This window comes from Capra hircus, chromosome 2 (genome assembly GCF_001704415.2).
Source record: "Capra hircus breed San Clemente chromosome 2, ASM170441v1, whole genome shotgun sequence".
NCBI lineage: Eukaryota > Metazoa > Chordata > Mammalia > Artiodactyla > Bovidae > Capra > Capra hircus.
The window spans coordinates 110,061,285-110,081,351 of record NC_030809.1 but is presented as its reverse complement, the minus strand read 5'-3'; the positions used below and the strand labels follow the sequence as shown (position 1 = coordinate 110,081,351).

The 20,067-nt window shown below is 41.2% G+C and overlaps 1 protein-coding gene across 1 annotated transcript in view; it reads right to left on the bottom strand.

The window, feature by feature from the left end:
• Nucleotides 1-10,077, bottom strand: part of MYO3B (myosin IIIB) — a 454,205-nt gene extending 444,128 nt beyond the window's left edge. The window contains 1 exon segment of the mRNA XM_018066782.1: nucleotides 10,050-10,077. Within this exon segment, the coding sequence (XP_017922271.1) occupies nucleotides 10,050-10,077 (28 nt within the window).

The following is a 20,067-nucleotide window of genomic DNA, read 5'->3' as shown; positions in this document are numbered from 1 at the left end:
ATAAGTACAAATGGACTGAACATGACCTCTGTTTGCAGCTAAGAGCAGGGGCAGGTCTTGCTCCACCAGAGAACAGCTCAGCTCCAGGACCTTCTACCGCAAGAGAGGGGCACCTTGCCCAGGTTTCACGTTGCAGTGAGGAGTTCCCGTGTGGCTGTAAAGTAGTAGCACATCTGCTGCTTTATCTTAGCAGGACTGATGTCTAAAGACTTCCTGAGGAGTTCTGGTTACAGTTATCAGCAGAGGACACACTTTAAAAAATAAGCCAACATATTCCAAGCTTAGGTTGTGCCAAACATTACACCAGAGAGATTTAAATTCCACACATTTTTAGCAATCACAAAGGCAAGTCAGGCATCCTGATGGAAGAACACCCTAAGAAAGAGTGTTGCCAAAAAATTAAAGCTGAATCTGATCGAACTTCTAGATTACCAATTTACAGGAATAACACAGGTCAGGACAACGTGCTAGACAACACCGTGGGTGTACAAATAAGCAAAATCCAGACTCTCGGTAAGAAATGCTCCAAGACAAATGACGCAACTTCTTCAAAAAATAAACTGCTAATAAAAATAAATAAACTGAAAGGGGAAACCTCAGGATTGAAAGGTGCTTATGACTTATGATACATACCAAATATAAAATAAACTGGATTCACAGAAACAAACTTTAAAAAAATAACAGTTATGAGATTATTAGGACACTGACTAGTTATTTGATGATATTAAAGACATATTGCTAATTATTTTAGTTGTGAAAACTATATTTGTGGTTGTATTTTTAGTCCTTATCTTTTATCAATATATCCTGAAATGTTTACAGGTATAACAATATGCTGTCTGGAAAAATATGAGTGGAAAAAATACAGGGCGTACATGACACAAGACTGATCATGCGAGATTATTACTGAAGCTGCGTACATGAGGGTTCATAGTCATGCTCTGTCTACATTTGTATGTTTTTCAGTTCCCTACTTTGGAGATTATAAAAAGTTTTAAAACTTCTGTGCAATTAACGTACGTCAGCATACATTCTGATATTCATGCACCAGGTCAACCCCACCTCTCCCTGAACCACTTCCTCATAGTGGATTCTATAAAAATGTCTCTGGACAGCTACATGGAAAAGAGTGAAATTAGAATGTTCTCCAACACCACAGGGGCTTCCCAGTTGGTGCTTACTGGTAAAGAATCCCCCTGCCACGGCAGGAGACATAAGAGACACTGGTTCGATCCCCGGGTCGGGAAGATCCCCTCGGGAAAGAAATGGCAACTCCCTAACACTACACACAAAAAATAAACTCAAAACATGTTAAAGACCTAAATGCTAGACCAGATATTATAAAACTCCTAGAGGAGAACATAGAAAAAACACTATTTGATATAAATCACAGCAATATTCTTTTGGATCCATCTCCTAGAATAATGGAAATGAAAACAAAAATAAATAATTGGGACTTAATTAAACTTTAAACTTTTGCACAGCAAAGGAAATCATAAACAAAATGAAAAGACAACCTACAGAGTAGGGGAAAATATTTGCAAATGATGCAACTGATAACGGATTAATCTCCAAAATATACAAACAGCTCATGCAACTCAATAAAAAATAAATAAAAACAAATAACCCAATCAAACATGGGTAGAAGATCTAAATAGACATTTCTCCAAAGAAGACATACAGATGACCAAAAGGTACATGACAAGATTCTCAATGCAACTAGCTATTAGAGAAATGCAAAGCAAAACTATAATGAGGTATCACCTCACACTGATCAGAATGGCCATCATCAAAAAGTCTACAAATAAGAAATGCTGGAGAGCAGGTGAAGAAAAAAAAACCCCTTCTACACTATTGGTGGGATTGAAAAACTGGTGTAGCTATTATGGAAAACAGTATGGAGGTTCCCTAAAAAACAAAAAAGTAGAATTACCATATGATCCAGTAATCCCACTCCTGGACAGAGAAAAACCATAATTTGAGAATATACAGGCATTCCATATTCATTAGAGTACTATTTACAGTAGCCAAGACATGGAAGCAACCTAAATATCCGTTGACAGATGAATGAGTAAAGAAAATGAGGTATATTTACACAATGGAATATTACTCAGCCAAAAAAATGAAATAACGCCATTTGCAGCATGGATGCACCTAGAGATAATCATACTAAGTGAAATAAGCCAGACAGAGAAAAACAAATATCATATGATATCACTTACATGTGGAATCTAAAAAGATCATGCAGATGAACTTACATACAAAATAGAAATAGACCCACAGACACAGAACAAAATTTATGGTTACCAAAGGCAAAAAGGAGGGAGGGATAAATTCAGGAGTTTGGGATTAACATATACACACTAGACACATAAAATAGATAACCAACAAAAACCTACTATATAGCATAGGGAACTATACTCAGTATTCTGTAGTAACCTGTATGGGAAAAGTATCTGAAAAAGAATAGATATATGTATATGTATAACTGAGTCACTTCACTGTATACCTGCAACTAACACAACATTAAAATCTATATTTCAACAAAAATGAATTAATTTTTTTAAGTCTCAAAGCCTCATGTGGGCTAGCACTGGAGTCATTAAGAAATAGTAAACCACCAATATAAGTTCAACAATAAAACACATTGATTCTAAAACACCCACACTCGTATTGTCCGAAAGTCACCTTTTCAGTCTACCTCTAGGTGACCGAGGCACAGCCAGTCCCCCTCAGTGGCTGATGTCCCAGCCCAAACTGCCACTAAATGCAGAACTGTAGTTACGAGAAACTAATGAACCGCTGAATGGCACAGTAAAATCAATAGGCAGAAGAAGGCGAGTGACCTTCTTCTGCCCGTCCAACTCCTGTTCTTTTTTCCTGAAGGAGGAAGAGAGAGAACGCCAATACACAGACACTGAAATAAATAAAAAGGCTCATCACCAAAAAGATCTGTGATCTTTTCCCTCTGGTCTCTGAAAAAGGACTGCCCAACGGCCTGAAGCTGAATCTGCCCAAGGCTAAATGCAGAGTCACTAACTAGCTGGGTGGGTGGCCCCTAAGCAGCCGGTGAAAGGCCTAGAGGGAAAATGAAGGATAGTCCAAGGTGAGCCTTGGTTTTGGCAATAAAAGGAATCCACAAAACAAATTTCACATGGTGCCCTTAAAACTGATGTGTTTAGTGAAAAAGAAGGAAACAAACTAATCCAAAGAAAAGCGGTCCTCCTGATAAATTCCCTACTCATTCACCTGTGTCTTTTCAGAGGCCCTATGAGCTGATACACCACAAGGGGTCAAAAGCAAATAGTTGAGCTCAATTCTTCCAGGGCTGAAGTGAGCACTAAATATCCTCACTGTAAAGTGTGGCCATTTCTTCCATGTGCTACCACTCTTACCTTGTCCTTTTGCCCATCACCTCTCTGCTTCCCTGGTGGCTCAGACAGTAAAGCGTCCGCCTGCAATGTGGGAGACCCGGGTTCGATTCCTGGGTCCGGAAGATTCCCTGGAGAAGAAAATGGCAACCCACTCCAGCACTCTTGCCTGGAAAATCCCATGGACAGAGGAGCCTGATAAGCTATATATAGTCCATGGGGTCGCAAAGAGTAGGACACGACTGAGAGACTTCACTTTCACTTTTCTGTGGATTAATAAAAAATTAGACTTGGGGTTTCAAGGTGACTGTACATCAACAATAGGTCATAGATTAGCCCGTGTGTGCTCAGTCACTAAATCGTGGCCAACTCTTTGCAACCCCATGGACTGTAGCCCGCGAGGCTCCTCTGTCCATGGGGTTGTCCAGGCAAGAATCCTGGAGTGGGGTGCCATTTCCTCTTCTAGGGGATCTTCCCGACTCAGGGCTCAAACCCACGTCTCCTGCGTCTCTTGCATTAGCAGGTGTATTCTTTACCACTGAGCCACCTAAGAAGCCCATTGGATTAGCCCAAGTTATTACAAAATTTATCATTTATGCATTTAGTAAGTAGTTATTAAATGCCAATCGTATGCAAGCCTTGGACTAGGTTCTATAAGGAAGAATAGGAATCAGCTTTGGTTTTAAGGTTCTAAGCTTGTTTACGAAAACTTTATGACTTCTGGGTGAGAAGAAAGAGTAAAGTCAGGTATCAAGTTTCTCTAAACTAAATGAATGAATATCGTTAACAGCAAAATATTGAGATCCAACAAAGAAAACGAAAATGTACAGCATTAATCAAACAAAAGAAGGGATACAATTTCATGCCATAATCTGAAAAGTAGCATTTGGGGAAAGCGAGAGATGGAAGATCCCAGGAATGACTGCTATTCTTAGCTCAGCTCTCTCTCTTCACCCAGAAGAGTGGTGAGTTTGAGAGATGATGGTTAGACAAAATTCTGTAAAACCTTAATAACACTCTCTATTTAGAGAGGATTAGAGGGATGAATTAGCAGCAGAGAAATGGGTCCAGGCTCATCACTTATATATGCATAAGAATTTAAGAACCTTTCACTTACATCACTCAAAATAGGCTTTGTGGGTGATTAAAAGAAATAAAAGAAATGATCAGGCTGTGTCCTAAAACAAGTTACTTTTCCAAAGATACACAGGAAAAGATGCCTCCTGCCAAGTAGAGTAATGCTGGCACAGCACTTTTAAACAATATTTCGGAGAGAAAAGCAAAGTCAATATCAATCAAGCACGACTGCCCCAACGTCCAATACCCATACCTCAGAGGGCAAAATGAACAGTCCAGACAGACAGATGTTTCCTGGTAAAATTAACTGAATATCAAGGCAGAGAGAGAATTTTTCAGGTACAGAGGACAGATACACACACACACAGATACACACACACACACACACAGATCCATACCCCAAAACGAAAAGCAAGCAGAACAGAACAGAAGCTCAGGTTTCTCTCCATACCAACACTCAGTACTCGTTAGAGGAAAATCTGTAATCTATGTGTACAATAGTCTGAGGGAGAAAAAATGTGAACATTTTTATATTTAGCCAAGTTGTTATTCAAGAATAGAGACAATAAACATTTTCAGACATGAAAGAGCTCAGTGATTTCGTGACTCATAGTTGAAAAAAAAATGACTTGAGTTCAAAACTGAGCAAACAAAGAGATAAAGGTGGAGAAAAAAGTCTGACAGGGATATCTGAAATTATTTATATTTAGAAATGATACAAAGCAGCAGTAGGAAGTATATTTACAGAGGGAACTATTATACATTTTAATAATAAAAAAATAGTAAACCAAATTAACAAGAGGGGGAAAGTTTCTCTACTTTCTAAAGATGATATATCAAGAAATTGACATTTAAATACACTATTTAAAATTATAAAGTTAACCAAGTGAAATCATATTAATTTTAAAAAGGAGAAAGCATATGCATTAATTTTCTCACTCGTTTCACTGAGTCACTAGTAATTGATATATGTTGATACACAGAAGTTAAAATCACTATACAAAGTTATAAAAAGAATCTCTAAAAGACAAAAATATTGACTATAAATCCTTGACATTATCATTAAAACATACACTTACTCATACAGACACACGTATATATATATCACATGAAGAAAAGACAAACCATGCGGTAAGAAACAGGGGAGGGGTGGGCAGCATTAAAGACAGAAAATATAACATAAGTTCAGTTCAGTTCAGTTCAGTCGCTCAGTCGTGTCCGACTCTTTGCGACCCCATGCATCACAGCACGCCAGGCCTCCCTGTCTATCACCAACTCCCGGAGTTCACTCAGACTCACGTCCATTGAGTCAGTGATGCCATCCAGCCATCTCATCCTCTGTCATCCCCTTCTTCTCCTGCCCCCAATCCCTCCCAGCATCAGAGTCTTTTCCAATAGTCAACTCTTCGCATGAAGTGGCCAAAGTACTGGAGTTTCCACTTTAGCATCATTCCCTCCAAAGAAATCCCAGGGCTGATTGGCTTCAGAATGGACTGGTTGGATCTGCTTGCAGTCCAAAGGACTCTCAAGAGTCTTCTCCAACACCACAGTTCAAAAGCATCAATTCTTTGGCACTCAGCCTTCTTCACAGTCCAACTCTCACATCCAAACATGACCACAGGAAAAACCATAGCCTTGACTAGACGAACCTTAGTTGGCAAAGTAATAATGTAAGTTAAGAAGCATTAAAAATGTTCAGATGAAATTAAAGGATGCTTGCTCCTTGGAAGAGAAGCTACGACAAACCTAGACAGCATTAAAAAGCAGAGATGTCACTTTGCCAACAAAGGTCTGTGTAGTCAAAGCTATGTTTTTTCCAGTAGTCATGTATGGATATGAGAGTTGGACCATAAAGCAGGATGAGTGCCAACGAATTGATGCTTTTAAACTGTGGTCCTGGAGAAGACTCTTGAGAGTCCCTTGGACAGCAAAGAGATCCAACCAGTCAATCCCAAAGGAAATCAACCCTAAATATTCATTGGAAGGATTGATGCTGAAGATGAAGCTCCAGTACTTTGGCCACCTGATATGAAAAGCCCAGCTCCTTAGAAATGACCCTGATGCTGGGAAAGACTGCACGCAGAAGGGGATGACAGAGGATGAGACGGTTGAATGGCAGCACCGACTCAATGGACCTGAGTTTGAGCAAGCTTTGGGAGGTGGTGAAAGACAGGGAAGCCTGGTGTGCTGCAATCCATTGGGTCACAAAGAGCTGGACATGACTGAGCGACTGAACAGCAATAAAGAGCAAAAATATTTATTATATCGATAAATATAGGATTCTTTAATGAGACGAAACCAAATCTACAGAGATCCACACTAAAATAAACTATCTACGAGTCTTCATGACTCAGAAAGTTTAAAAGTAAAAGGAGGTCAAAGATAAGTCAGTCCAATGTTAACAACAAAAATCACAGTATTAATACTAGAAAAGAGTTAGTTCAAGGCAAAAACTATTAAAGAACATAAAGTGTTATTAGTATGTTCAATAATAATAACTGAGCAATTACTATGCACCAGGTACAATTCTGGAGAAGGATATGGCAACCGCCCCCAGTATTCTTGCCTGGAGAATCCCATGGACAGAGGAGCCTGGCGGCCTACAGTCAATAGGGTCGCAAGAGTCGGACATGACTTAGCGACTAAACCACCACCACCAGGTACAATTCTACATACTATTAGGATAACCAAAGTTTAAATCCGTAATGAATTTGTAAGTATTATAAATCTTTCAGCACCAGAGACAGTGTCAAAATTTATAAAAACAGAAATCTTTAGAAGAAATCAGCAAAACACAATAATAGGTAACAGATATTGTCAGTCATAACAGAACAAGGAGACAAAATAAGAAATATGAATCATACGGTCAAAATGGTTAACCCAGTAGAGATATATCTAAGTGCATAATCTAACATAAAACCTCTTTTCTAGTACTGATGGGCTATTTAGTTTTAAAAAGATAGAATACTTTAGTCCACAAAATAAGGTCTCAGTGTATTCCAAGAAAGTGGAATTAGAACACTCTTCCCTGACCACACTGCAATAAAACTAAATATTAATAATAAAAACAACAAAAATCCTTGCCACCTAAAAATCTTAAAGCCCTCTCAGATCTTGACACAGTGGAAAAAGTTAAAACTGAAATTATAGTATTAAAAAAATAACAATATTAAAGATAGTACCTAGCAAAAAAAACTTTAGCAGCTGGACTCAATGTAGAAGCTGCAGAAAAACTAAATAAAACCGATAATAATAAACCAGTTTAGTCAACAAAAGGATATTGTTTTTAATAGGAAACAAGATACAACCTCAAGGTCCATCACTATGGAGAGATTGTATGATAAATCATAATAATTACATAAAACAAAATATCATCTATCCAGATATAATCACTTAACAGAAAGTAAGTTTTGCTTCAATCAATACAGAAGAATGTCAAAATGTAAAATTACAGTTTTTTAAAAGTATTGAACAAGTGTAAAGATACCTTTTGTGTAAATAGAAATCAAATGCACATTTACAGCCATTTTATGTGTATGTGTGTGTGTATCTATGCATTTTCCAGAAGGCTATAAAACTCAGACTTTAGGGAAATGTACCAGGAGAGGCACCAGAGAGGTTGGAAAAGGGAGAAACTAATTTTGAAATTAATATAATTTTTCAAAACTTCATACCTATCTACACAATACTTTTTTGCTGGGACATAGATTGTTTCATTTTACAAGATAAATTTTGTTTTAACAAATAAGAGATCTCTAGAGAGATTATTCTCACCCAGATGCACGCTGGAGTCATGGAAAAGCAAAAACCACATGAAGCTGTAGAAGCCCATCTTGAGAAGAAAGAAGAAAAACCCAAAAGACCGTACGCTTGAGAGAGGACTGGTTCACTATGCATGCTGTACCCAGGCCCTCTCAGGCCTGCTGAATTCTGCTGTCTGTCCTTGAATAACCATGAAATTTCCTACTACATTCTCCTAAGAAGCCCCCCAACACAGGTCCCCTTCTCACAAGCCAATTTGTGTCCCTCACAGGCTGACTTTAGCTCCTAAAAACCCCCAAAGGAGCCTTGGCCTGTACCTTGCTGAATACCCTGCATTATTCCAGAGTGGAGATGCAGTCTTACCTTGCCAAAAATAAAGCAAACTGAAGCTTAAACCCTGTGAACTCCTGCAGTCAGTCATGCCTAGCGAGCATGATTTAAATAGAAACTCGTCCAGCAGCATTCTAGAATAAGAATATTCATGATGACGATATCCATATCTGAGTATCTTACTAAGATTTTGTCTATGTTATAGTATGTTCTATATGAATCATAAATCATAGGATGCTTTTAAAGCTGGAAGCATAGCTTTTAAAAAGAAATCAGAAGAGTGAACAGTGAAAGTTCAGAGAAAATTTCTCCAAATATTAAATATAATAAACATGCAGAGACAGGCAAAATTTAAAAAACACATACCATACAAGCATGAACAAATCAGTACAATTCCAAACTAATGCATAAGCAAGTGCATGAGGTAACGGGCGAGGCTGGTAAGACAGAGACAAGGCCCATTTGTAAGAACTGGCTTCTTCACAAACAACCCACCTGCACATGGTTAGATAGGACCCACTCAAGTACAGCACAGATCTCATCTCTTCTGGGAGGCTCCCCTACTCTTGCCAGGAGAGGTGCCCTTTCTTAGTGGTCTCAGGTATGAGGCACTCTTAGTGTATTACATACTTTTTTTTAGCAGTAATCACATTGCCTGACATTTATTGTTCACATGTTGGTTTTCTCCACCAGTGAGCTCCTAAGTACAGAGGCCATGCCTTAAAATTTTTCTCTGACTCATCAGTACATACCCAATGTATAATCAGTGTTCAATAAATACTTATTTAATATAGGATTAAAAATCAGAGCTTTAGAAACCAGCGAGGTTTCCTTAATTAAAAAAAAAAAAATCTAGCTTCATAAAACACTAAGACAATACAGAGAAATCAAGGAATAAAAATATCACAATGCTCATAAAATTCTACCATCCAAACATAATGACTCTGAACTATAAATACCATTGCAGATACTAATATACACACTCATATATACTCACATAAAGATGAATGGCTATGCTTGTTTGCTTGTTTGTTTCACAAGGCAGAGGATCTGGTTTCCAGCACCATCTCCCTACTGAATCGCTATTTCAAAGGTTTCAGTCATGAAATTCAAGACACTTAATCCTCATCCTTACCCTCCAGGGAATCAGCCATAGGCAAACCCTCCAGGGCTGTTGTCTTTTTTACAAAACACTCCCTTCCCTTTCGAAGAAGGCAATGGCACCCCACTCTAGTACTCTGCCTGGAAACTCCCATGGATGGAGGAGCCTGGTGGGCTGCAGTCCATGGGGTCACGAACAGTCGGATACGACTGAGCGACTTCACTTTCACTTTTCACTTTCATGCATTGGAGAAGGAACTGGCAATCCACTCCAGTGTTCTTACCTGGAGAATCCCAGGGATGGGGGATCCTGGTGGGCTGCCATCCATGGGGTCGTACAGAGTCGGACATGACTGAAGCGATTTAGCAGCAGCAGCAGCCCTTCCCTTTGCTTTCTTTATATCTTACCTTGCTGGTTCCTAATCTGCCTCTTCATGCTCCCATTAATGTGGACATTTAAACCCAAGTCCTCCCTTCAGTCTTTCACTTGTCTTACAAATGGCTCATCTCCACTGATGGCTTTAATAATCATGTCATAGCAGGTGGCACCATCTTTCCAGCCCTATTTCTATTCCTCTGAGCCCCAGACCAGGATTACTAACTGCTTGCCACACATGTCCACTAACATGCAACCCTTACTTTGCAAAACCCTCAGACATTGCACATATAAGATTAACCAACCACCTTCGGCCTCTCAAAGCCACTACTCAATTCCCAAAGTCCACTAGGGACTCCATCATTTTGCTGGTAGCCCAAGCTATGGCCTCACTCTCGCATTAGTCAGCCACTAAGCTGTGGCCATTCTTTGTTCATTTTTGTCTCTCCCTTTTCATCCTCACTGCTGCTACCTCTGTGCATCTTACAAAGGATGGCTACAGGAGCCTTCTTGTCTCCCTTCCTCTAGTCTCCTCTTATTACAACTCCTAATATGCCTCACACCCACATACAACATCCAAAATCATCAAGTAATTCGTGTCACAATCCTGCTTAAACAAATAACCTGTGATGGCTCCCTACTGCTAAATTTAAAGACAAAACTCTTTAAATATTTAAGACCTCAATAACCTAAATACAGCTTTCCATTTCTTTCTCAAAACTCCTTCCATTTCCTTGTGTCAAGCTTGTGATAAAATTTCAGCCTAAACCCTTGCCATTTTCTGAACCATCCTTGAATGTTTGCACCTCTGTCATTTTGGATTTCTGCCAACAAGAGTGCTCATTCCACCATATCCATTAATCAAGAATCCTGCCAGTCCTTCAAGAGCCAGCTCATGTTCCCTAACCCCTCCACAAATAGGCAGCACCTCCTCCTCTGAACTCAACTCCCCATCAGGATCTCAGTCTTCTTATAGACAGGGACCATCTAATTCATGTGAGTCCCCTCTGCACTTGCATCAGCTGTCACTCAACAAATATTTATGAAACCAAAGAGAGGAAAAGATGGAATGCAATTAAACAGGGAGGACTGAATTTTGGAGTCCCAAAGCAGTAACTTAAGCTGACCCTTGAAGAAAGTATATGCTTTTAATTAGTAGGGGTTGTGGAAAAGATATTCAAGAAAAAAATTAATGGAGGCATGTTGAACGCTTTCAGCAAGAAAGCCTTTCACTATGGAGGGCTGTCCTGCATATATCAAAATTGTGTGCCAGCCCCCCTTCTACTGTGACAGCCACAGGCAGCCCCCAGCCCTCTTAAAGGTGAGAAGGATAAATTAAGGTTAGCTGTGGGCACTGGAGAGGAAACCGCTAAACCCTGACAAGATTTGACTGGAGCAAAAGAATTACTTCCACCAATGAGATGAGAAGAAGCACACCCAGCACCCTCATGCTTATCTTTCACCCCCTCATGCTACTGTGGAGGAAATAAAGCAACTGACAGCCACTCCTTTTTCCATCAGCTTCCTCATGTACACACTGAGAAGCAGTGAAAATATAAAGTGAAAAGCATGGTTACTAACTCTGGGTTCAAATCTCAGCTTTTATACTTACTAGCTTAATTGGATGGAGAAGGCAGTGGCACCCCACTCCAGTACCCTTGCCTGGAAAATCCCATGGACGGAGGAGCCTGGTGGGCTGCAGTCCATGGGGTTGCTCAGTCAGATACGACTGAACGACTTCACTTTCACTTTTCACTTTCATGCACTGGAGAAGGAAATGGCAACCCACTCCAGTGTTCTTGCCTGGAGAATCCCAGGGATGGGGGAGCCTAGTGGGCTGCCGTCTATGGGGTCGCACAGAGTTGGACACGACTGAAGCAACTTAACAGCAGCAGCAGCTTCATTGGAAAGGAGATAATTGCTTAACCCTCTGTGCCTCTGCTTCTCATCCATTAAACAGAAATAATGAGTCACCTTTCAGAGTTGTGTGGTAGTCCCAGCCAACATAAGGCACAAAACACATTGTTTATTATTACATCTTAGAAAAAATCCACTAGCTAGAAAAGAGAGAATATCACCGCTAGATACACTTTCAATAACCAGGAAAACCCCTTCTATCATAGAGAGCATTTTCTGAATAAATATTATTAGATGCTGGACACTATGCCGGCTGCCATACTTCCTTGAGACAGTAGCTGTTACTATTTCTACTTTATAGATAAAAAAACAGAGGCACTTAAAGGTTAAGTGAGTTAAGCTGGGAACCAGGATTTAATTATATTTGTTTACCCCACTCTGACTCATTGAGTCAGCTAATATTTAATGAGCATCCACTAACTATCTGGCAGGACTTCCCAGCTGGTGCTAATGGTAAAGAATCTGACTGCCAGCGCTAGAGACACTGGTTTGATCCCTGGATCAGGAAGATCCCTGGAGTAGAAAATGGCAACCTGCTCCAGTATTCTTGCCTGGAAAATTCCATGGGCAGAGGAGACTGGTGCTTGGGGTCATAAAGAGCTAGACACGACTGAGTGACTGAACACACACCCACACTGTCTGGCAGTCTAGGTGCTGAGGATATAGCCAACACCTCAACTGATGATCAAAGCAGGCTAAAACCATGCCTTCATGGGGCTTATATTCTAGCAAGGGGAGAGAGAGAATCAACAAAATAAATAAAAATAATAAACAGATGATGAGTGGTGATCAGCTGCTGGGAGAAAATAAAGTAGGAAAGGTAGACAGAAAGAGTGGTGAAAAGTAGGGGAACTGCAGTTTTAAAATGCATGGCCAGAGAAGTATCACTGACCAAGAGGCATCTGATAAATGAGAGGAAAGAGATGAAAGAGCAAAAAATCTTAGCCAGGGATTTGGAGTGGGAGACATTCCTAATAGAGGGTATAGGAAGTGCAAAGGCCGTGAAACAGGAGTTTGCCTGCCTTATTCAGGAAACAGCAAGAAGCCAGTGCAGCTTCAGTGGAATAAGCAAAGGAGAGAAGCCAGAAATGGGGTCAGAGAGAATGGGGTAGGGAAAGAGGAGCTATCATGTAGGTCTTCATTAGCTTTGTAAGGTAAGGACTTGGATTTTACTTAGAAAGCTGTTGATGGGATTTGAGCAGGAGGGACATGATCTGACTTATGTTCTAATAAGTTACTCTGGTGGCTGCATAGAGAGTGGATTGAAGGAGATGTCACTTGGAGCCATCTTGCTGCTGCTGCTAAAGAATAGCCAAAGTTATTGGCAAGAACACAGGAGTACCAATGCCATCCTCAGTTCTAGCAGCTGTGATCCCAATGGACTTTTTTCAGAGTAAAGTGCTTGGGAAGCCTCTTTCCACTCTATCTAGGATGTCTTGTTGACTACATAGGTCATAGGGAACCCTCCCTCAACTGTTCAGTACTGGGACCCTTTCTAAAGCAGACTGTCAGGATGAAATCTACAGCAGCTGGATGGAAACTGCCATATTCACATCTATCACTCCTTAGTGTTTCCCTCATTTTTGGTGGTGAAGCTGAGTACAGAACTGGTTGTCCAGTCTTAGTACACGGTAGGCCTTCTATGATGGCAACATTTAGAAGATGGTCAAGTGGGAGGACAAAGTCCAAAGAGAGCTAGGATTAAGCTTAGCCAGATATTCCACAAAATGCATATTGACACTTACTCTGAGCAAATCAGCTACCAGGACTTCCCCGGTAGCTCAGATGGTAAAGCATCTGCTTACAATGTGGGTTCAATCCCTGGGTTGGGAAGATCTCCTGGAGAAGGAAACGGCAACCTGTTCCAGTACTCTTGCCTGGAAAATCCCATAGATGGAGGAGCCTGGTAGGCTGCAGTCCATGTAGTTGCAAAGAGTTGGACAAGACTGAACGACTTCACTTTCACTTTTCTGAGCAAATCATTGGAAGACTCTAAAATGAATCAAATTCAGTCTGACATAAGTGGGCATACCATCCATTATGTGAAAGGATATGACTTGAATATAAGTTACTATATGGCAATAAGTAGGCACACCACACATGATACTCTATATAGTATAGTTACTTGAACACAGTTATATAGTTACTTGAATATGATTATTTAATTGCTTGAGTACAGCAGCTATACTGCAAAATAGAAAGTGACAGATGTCTTATAGGGAGGGAGATAGCCTATTCAGAGGATCTTGGGGTGGCCTCTAATTTGGCCTCAGAGAGGAAACTGGAGCTAGAGACAGAGAGATGGGCTGAAGAAGGTGGGCCAGGCAAAGGGAGAGACTGGAAAATGGGGGACTCGGGATGGGAGCTCAGTTGATAAAGATTCCACCTGCAATACAGGAGACCCCAGTTCGATTCCTGGGTCAAGAAGATCCACTGGAGAAGGGATAGGCTACCCACACCAGTATTCCTGGGCTTCCCTTGTGGCTCAGTTGGTAAGGAATCCACCTGCAATGTGGGAGACCTGGGTTCGATCCCTGGGATGGGAAGGGAAAGGCTACCCACTCCAGTATTCTGACCTGGAGAATTCCATGAACTGTATAGACCATGGGGTCACAAAGAGTTGGACACAACTGAGTGACTTTCACTTTCAGGATGGGAACCAAGGTTGGGAGAGTTTAGAGAGACTTGGGAACGCTCAGAAAAATCTCTCAGCAACATATTTAAAATGAAGATTCTGGGCCCAAACCCAGCAATTCTGAGTTGATGGGTGGAGAAATCTCTATTTTTAGCAAGGACCCTCAAGTAATTCTGAAGCAGTTATGTCCCACTCAACTCTACCTCCACTTTGAGAAATACCAGTAGAGATGAGTTAAAACCACCCATGTAGATTTTTCCATGTTATTTTCTCTCATATAACCCTGTTGATTTCCTCTACAGGACTAATTGTTGTAGATACTGTTTATACATCTTTTACTTACTATTGTTTCATGCCACAGGATATGAGCTCTATTAAGTCACCAACATACAGCAAATATTGTACTTAATACTGGGAGAATGTTAAATGGGAGAGCTAGGTCTGAGTGCTGGAGGCCTTGAATATCTCACTAGGTATAAAAACCATATTTTAAAGGCAAGTCACTCAGCCTCTCTGTTCCTCAGCTCCTTTTTCTGTAGAACATGGAAAATAAGAATGTTTTCTCTATGGGTTTGTTCTATGAGTTAAGATAAACATGCCAACATATGTAAACTTTAGATCTATTCCTGATCCTGGTCCATAGCAAGCGCTCAGTAAGTTGTTATCATTAGCCAGTGGGAAGTTATGGAAGTTTCCAAACAAAAAATTAACCTAATGGTCAGTTTAGGAAGACCCACCTGGCAGGAGTATGTAAAGATGGATGAAAGGAGTTGACTCTAATTGGGAAGATGAACCAGAAGGCTACTAGTGGATTCTGGTTAGCGTTATAAGGGTTTGTACTAAGGCAGAAGTCTCAGGAAAACAAAAGGGCTATCTGAGAGAAGATTAGTAGTAGCAGAATCAACAGATTTGGGGTAAAACATAGGCTGAAGAAATGAAAAGAAAAAGCAGAATTAAAAAACGGCTAGAGTTTTGAGCCTGGAGAACTAAGAGACAGTCGACCAAAATGGGGAGCCCCAGAAAAGGCACAGTTCTGGGGAGAAATTCCAAGTTTTTCTGGAGATCTGCTGGGTTGAAGGATGAGAGACAAGAAGGCACAACTGGAGCTCAGGAAAGAGGCTGTGCTGGGAGAACTCACTGAGAACAATCTGTAGAGGGGCATGACCTGTGGCCTTGGTGGGGTCCCTGAGGCAGAGGTGGGTGTGGGGGAAAGAGCAAAGGCAGAACCTCATCCGGTCTGTTCACTGAGCAGAGGTGCGACACGTGGAAGAGGAGCCCGAGGAGGAGCTAACAGGGAAGTTCTGGAGAGAATGGAGATCAGAGTTTCCTGAAGAAGTGGGGTTAAACCCCCCCAGTGGATGAAGAGGAGGAGGAGGGTTAAGGAAAGGTCTGGAATTTTTTCTTCAAAAAGATGCTCTGAGGAGGCACCAGATGAGAATATGGAGAGAATGGCCAGGATTTAAACACCTCGTTTGGGAGCTAAAGGCAAGTGTTTCTAATGGCATCCAGGCAGCATGCCCAGCCCTGTCCATAGAATGGCACCCCAGGGATCAGCCGGACCTAGCACGTGGTCACTCAGCCTGCAGGGCCCCGATGCTCACACAGTGGCAGGGAAAGACAATGAGCATGGGCCAAGCTTTGTTTAAAAGACTTACAAGAAAGTCAGACCAAAGTCATAGCTTCATGGGCTCATGATAAAGCCATTTGTCAGGGTGGGATGCGGGGTGGGAGGGAGGCTCAGGAGGGAGGAGATATATGTATACATTGGCTGATTCACTTTGTTGTATAGCAGAAACTAACACAACATTGTAAAGCAACTATACGCCAATAATAAAATTTTTTTAAAAAGGAAAAAAAAAAAAAAAGCCATGTATCACTGAGGCCTCTAACTGTTGCAGACCAGCTCCTGTAGATGAAAATGTCTCATTTAGCTACCTAAAAACATATTTCACCTGTGGAAGTGACCATACTTTACAAAAACCATGAGTAACTGAAAAAGCATTGACAAACAGAACACAGTCTGTAAAATTCCTGCTTTTACTTGGAGAAATAATTTTATTTTTCTGTGGCAGAATCTATTGCTGAGGCAAAAAAGTCACTGCTAGGGACTATATATTTGTGCCCCTACCCCACACCACGAATTCATTTGTAAAAGCCCTAATCCCCAATTCAATGGTATTTGGAGGTGGAGCCTTTAAGAGGTGATTAGGTCATGGACTCTTCACAAATAGGCTTAGTGCCCTAACAGAAACTATAAAACTCCTAGAGGAGAACATAGGCAAAACACTCTCCGACATAAATCACAGCAGGATCCTCTATGACCCACCTCCCAGAATACTGGAAATAAAAGCAAAAATAAACAAATGGGATCTAATTAAAATTAAAAGCTTCTGCACAACAAAGGGAACTATAAGCAAGGTGAAAAGACAGCCTTCGGAATGGGAGAAAATAATAGCAAATGAAGCAACTGACAAACAACTCATCTAAAAAATATACAAGCAACTTACGCAGCTCAATTCCAGAAAAACAAATGACCCAATCAAAAAATGGGCCAAAGAACTAAATAGACATTTCTCCAAAGAAGACATACGGATGGCTAACAAGCACATGAAAAGATGCTCAACATCACTCATGATCAGGGAAATGCAAATCAAGACCACAATGAGGTACCATCTTACGCCAGTCAGAATGGCTGCAATCAAAGTCTACAAGCAGTAAATGCTGGAGAGAGTGTGGAAAAAAGGGAACCTTCTTACACTGTTGGTGGGAATGCAAACTAGTACAGCCACTATGGAGAACAGTGTGGAGATTCCTTTAAAAACTGGAAATAGAACTGCCTTATGACCCAGCAATCCCACTGCTGGGCATACACACCGAGGAAACCAGAATTGAAAAAGACACAGGTACCCCAATGTTCATCACAGCACTGTTTATAATATCCAGGACATGGAAGCAACCTAGATGTCCATCAGCAGACAAATGGATAATAAAGCTGTGGTACATATACACAATGGAGTATTGCTGCTGCTACGGCTGCTAAGTCACTTCAGTCGTGTCCGACTCTGTGTGACCCCATAGACGGCAGCTCACTAGGCTCCTCGTTCCCTGGGATTCTCCAGGCAAGAATACTGGAGTGGGTTGCCATTTCCTTCTCCAGTGCATGAAACTGAAAAGTGAAAGTGAAGTCGCTCAGTTGTGCCCGACTCTTAATGACCCCATGGACTCCTACCAGGCTCCTCTGTCCATGGGATTTTCTGGGCAAGAGTACTGGAGTGGGTCCATATACACAATGGAGTATTACTCAGCTATTAAAAAGAATACATTTGAATCCGTTCTAATGAGGTGGATGAAACTGGAGCCTATTATACAGAGTGAAGTAAGCCAGAAAGAAAAACACCAATACAGTATACTAACACATATATATGGAATTTAGAAAGATGGTAATGATAACCCTGTATGTGAGACAGCAAAAAGAGACCCAGATGTATAGAACAGACTTTTGGATTCTGTGGAAGAGGGAGAGGGTGGGATGATGTGGGAGAATGGCATTGAAACATGTATATTATCATGTAAGAAATGAATTGCCAGTCTAGGTTCGATACAGGATACAGGATGCTTGGGGCTGGTGCAATGGGATGACCCAGAGAGATGAAATGGGGAGGGTGGTGGGAGGGGGTTTCAGGATTGGGAACTCATGTACACCCATGGCAGATTCATGTCAATGTATGGCAAAACCAATATAGCATTTTAAAGTAAAAAAATAATAGTAATAAAATAAAACAAAAAATAAATCAATAAAATAAAATCTAACACACACACAAAAAAAGAGAGAGGATGGCCCTTTGCCACTGAAGACGCAGCAAGAAGGCAACAGTATGCAAATCAAGGAGTGGGCTCTCAACAGAACCCAACAATGCTGGTAGCCTGATCTTGAACTTTCCGGCCTCCAGCAACTGTGGAGAATAAAATCCAAACAGAACAGAACAAAACAGTCACCCAGCTATACCACAGATCAAAACAGAAAACTATCTGAGTTCATCACTGAGGGCCTTATGTAGATTTGAGAAGGAAATCTTCCAAATTTACAAGATTTCTTATTCTAATGAGTTCTAAGTTACTTCACAAATATATAACTAAATAATGAGCACTCTTTAAGTACTATCAATAAGTCTGATTCAGTCAGTCAGTCAGCTCAGTCTCTCCGTTGTGTCCGACTCTTTGTAACCCCATGAACTGCAGCACGTCAGGCCTCCCTGTCCATCACCAACTCGCGGAGCCTACCCAAACTCATGTCCATTGAGTTGGTGATGCCATCCAACCATCTCATCCTCTGTTGTCCCCTTCTACTTCTGCTCCTCAATCTTTCCCAGCATCAGGGTCTTTTCAAATGAGTCAGCTCTTCACATCAGCTGGCCAAAGTTTTGGAGTTTCAGCCTCAACATCAGTCCTTCCAACGAATACCCAGGACCAATCTCCTTTAGGATGGACTGCTTGGAGCTCCTTGCAGTCCGAGGGACTCTCAAGAGTCTTCTCCAACACCACAGTTCAAAAGCATCAATTCTTCAGCGCTCAGCTTTCTTTATCGTCCAACTCTCACATCCATACATGACCACTGGAAAAACCATAGCATTGACTAGACAGACCTTTGTTGACAAAGTAATGTCTCTGCTTTTTAATATGCTGTCTAGGTTGGTCACCTAACTTTCCTTCCAAGGAGTAAGCATCTTTTAATTTCATGGCTGCAGTCACCATCTGCAGTGATTTTGGAGCTCCTCCCAAAAAAGTCAGCCACTGTTTCCACCATTTCCCCATCTATTTCCCATGAAGTGTTGGGACCGGATGCCATGATCTTAGTTTTCTGAATGTTGAGCTTTAAGCCAAATTTTTCACTCTCCTCTTTCACTTTCATCAAGAGGCTCTTTAGTTCCTCTTCACTTTCTGCCATTAGGATGGTGTCATCTGCATAAGTCTGATTAACTCTATTCTAAAAATACATCCCTGAATCCAAATACCTGCAGCCACCACCACCACAAACCCCCAAGGAGCCTTTTGGGCAAATTAGAAAAAAGACCCCTATCACCTCTGCCAGCATCTCCATCAGGGCCCTGCATTCAGCCCTGCTACTTTCTCCAGGGGCTCAAGTCACCCAGGTCCCCCAGCAGGACCACAGTCATAGTTTCCCTTCCTCCTGTCTCCAGCTCCTGTCCTTGCCCCTCATCCCTAGCAGTCAGTTCCCCACACAGTTACAAGCAAGATCCATTTTAAAGTTATGCAAAATGCTACTGCATTTAGAACTGGATCCCACCTTGTCCCACCAAGACCCTGCATCACCTGGAGCTTTTCCCCTCTCTGAACTTGAACTCGTATCACTGGTCTGGAGCAGCAAGCTTGTATTTTTATTATCCTACCAAATTTCTCAATTGTCTGCACCTTTTTGTGCCTCAGTTTCCTCATCTGAAAGATGAGATGGTGAACTAATCATGTTTTTGTGATTGCTC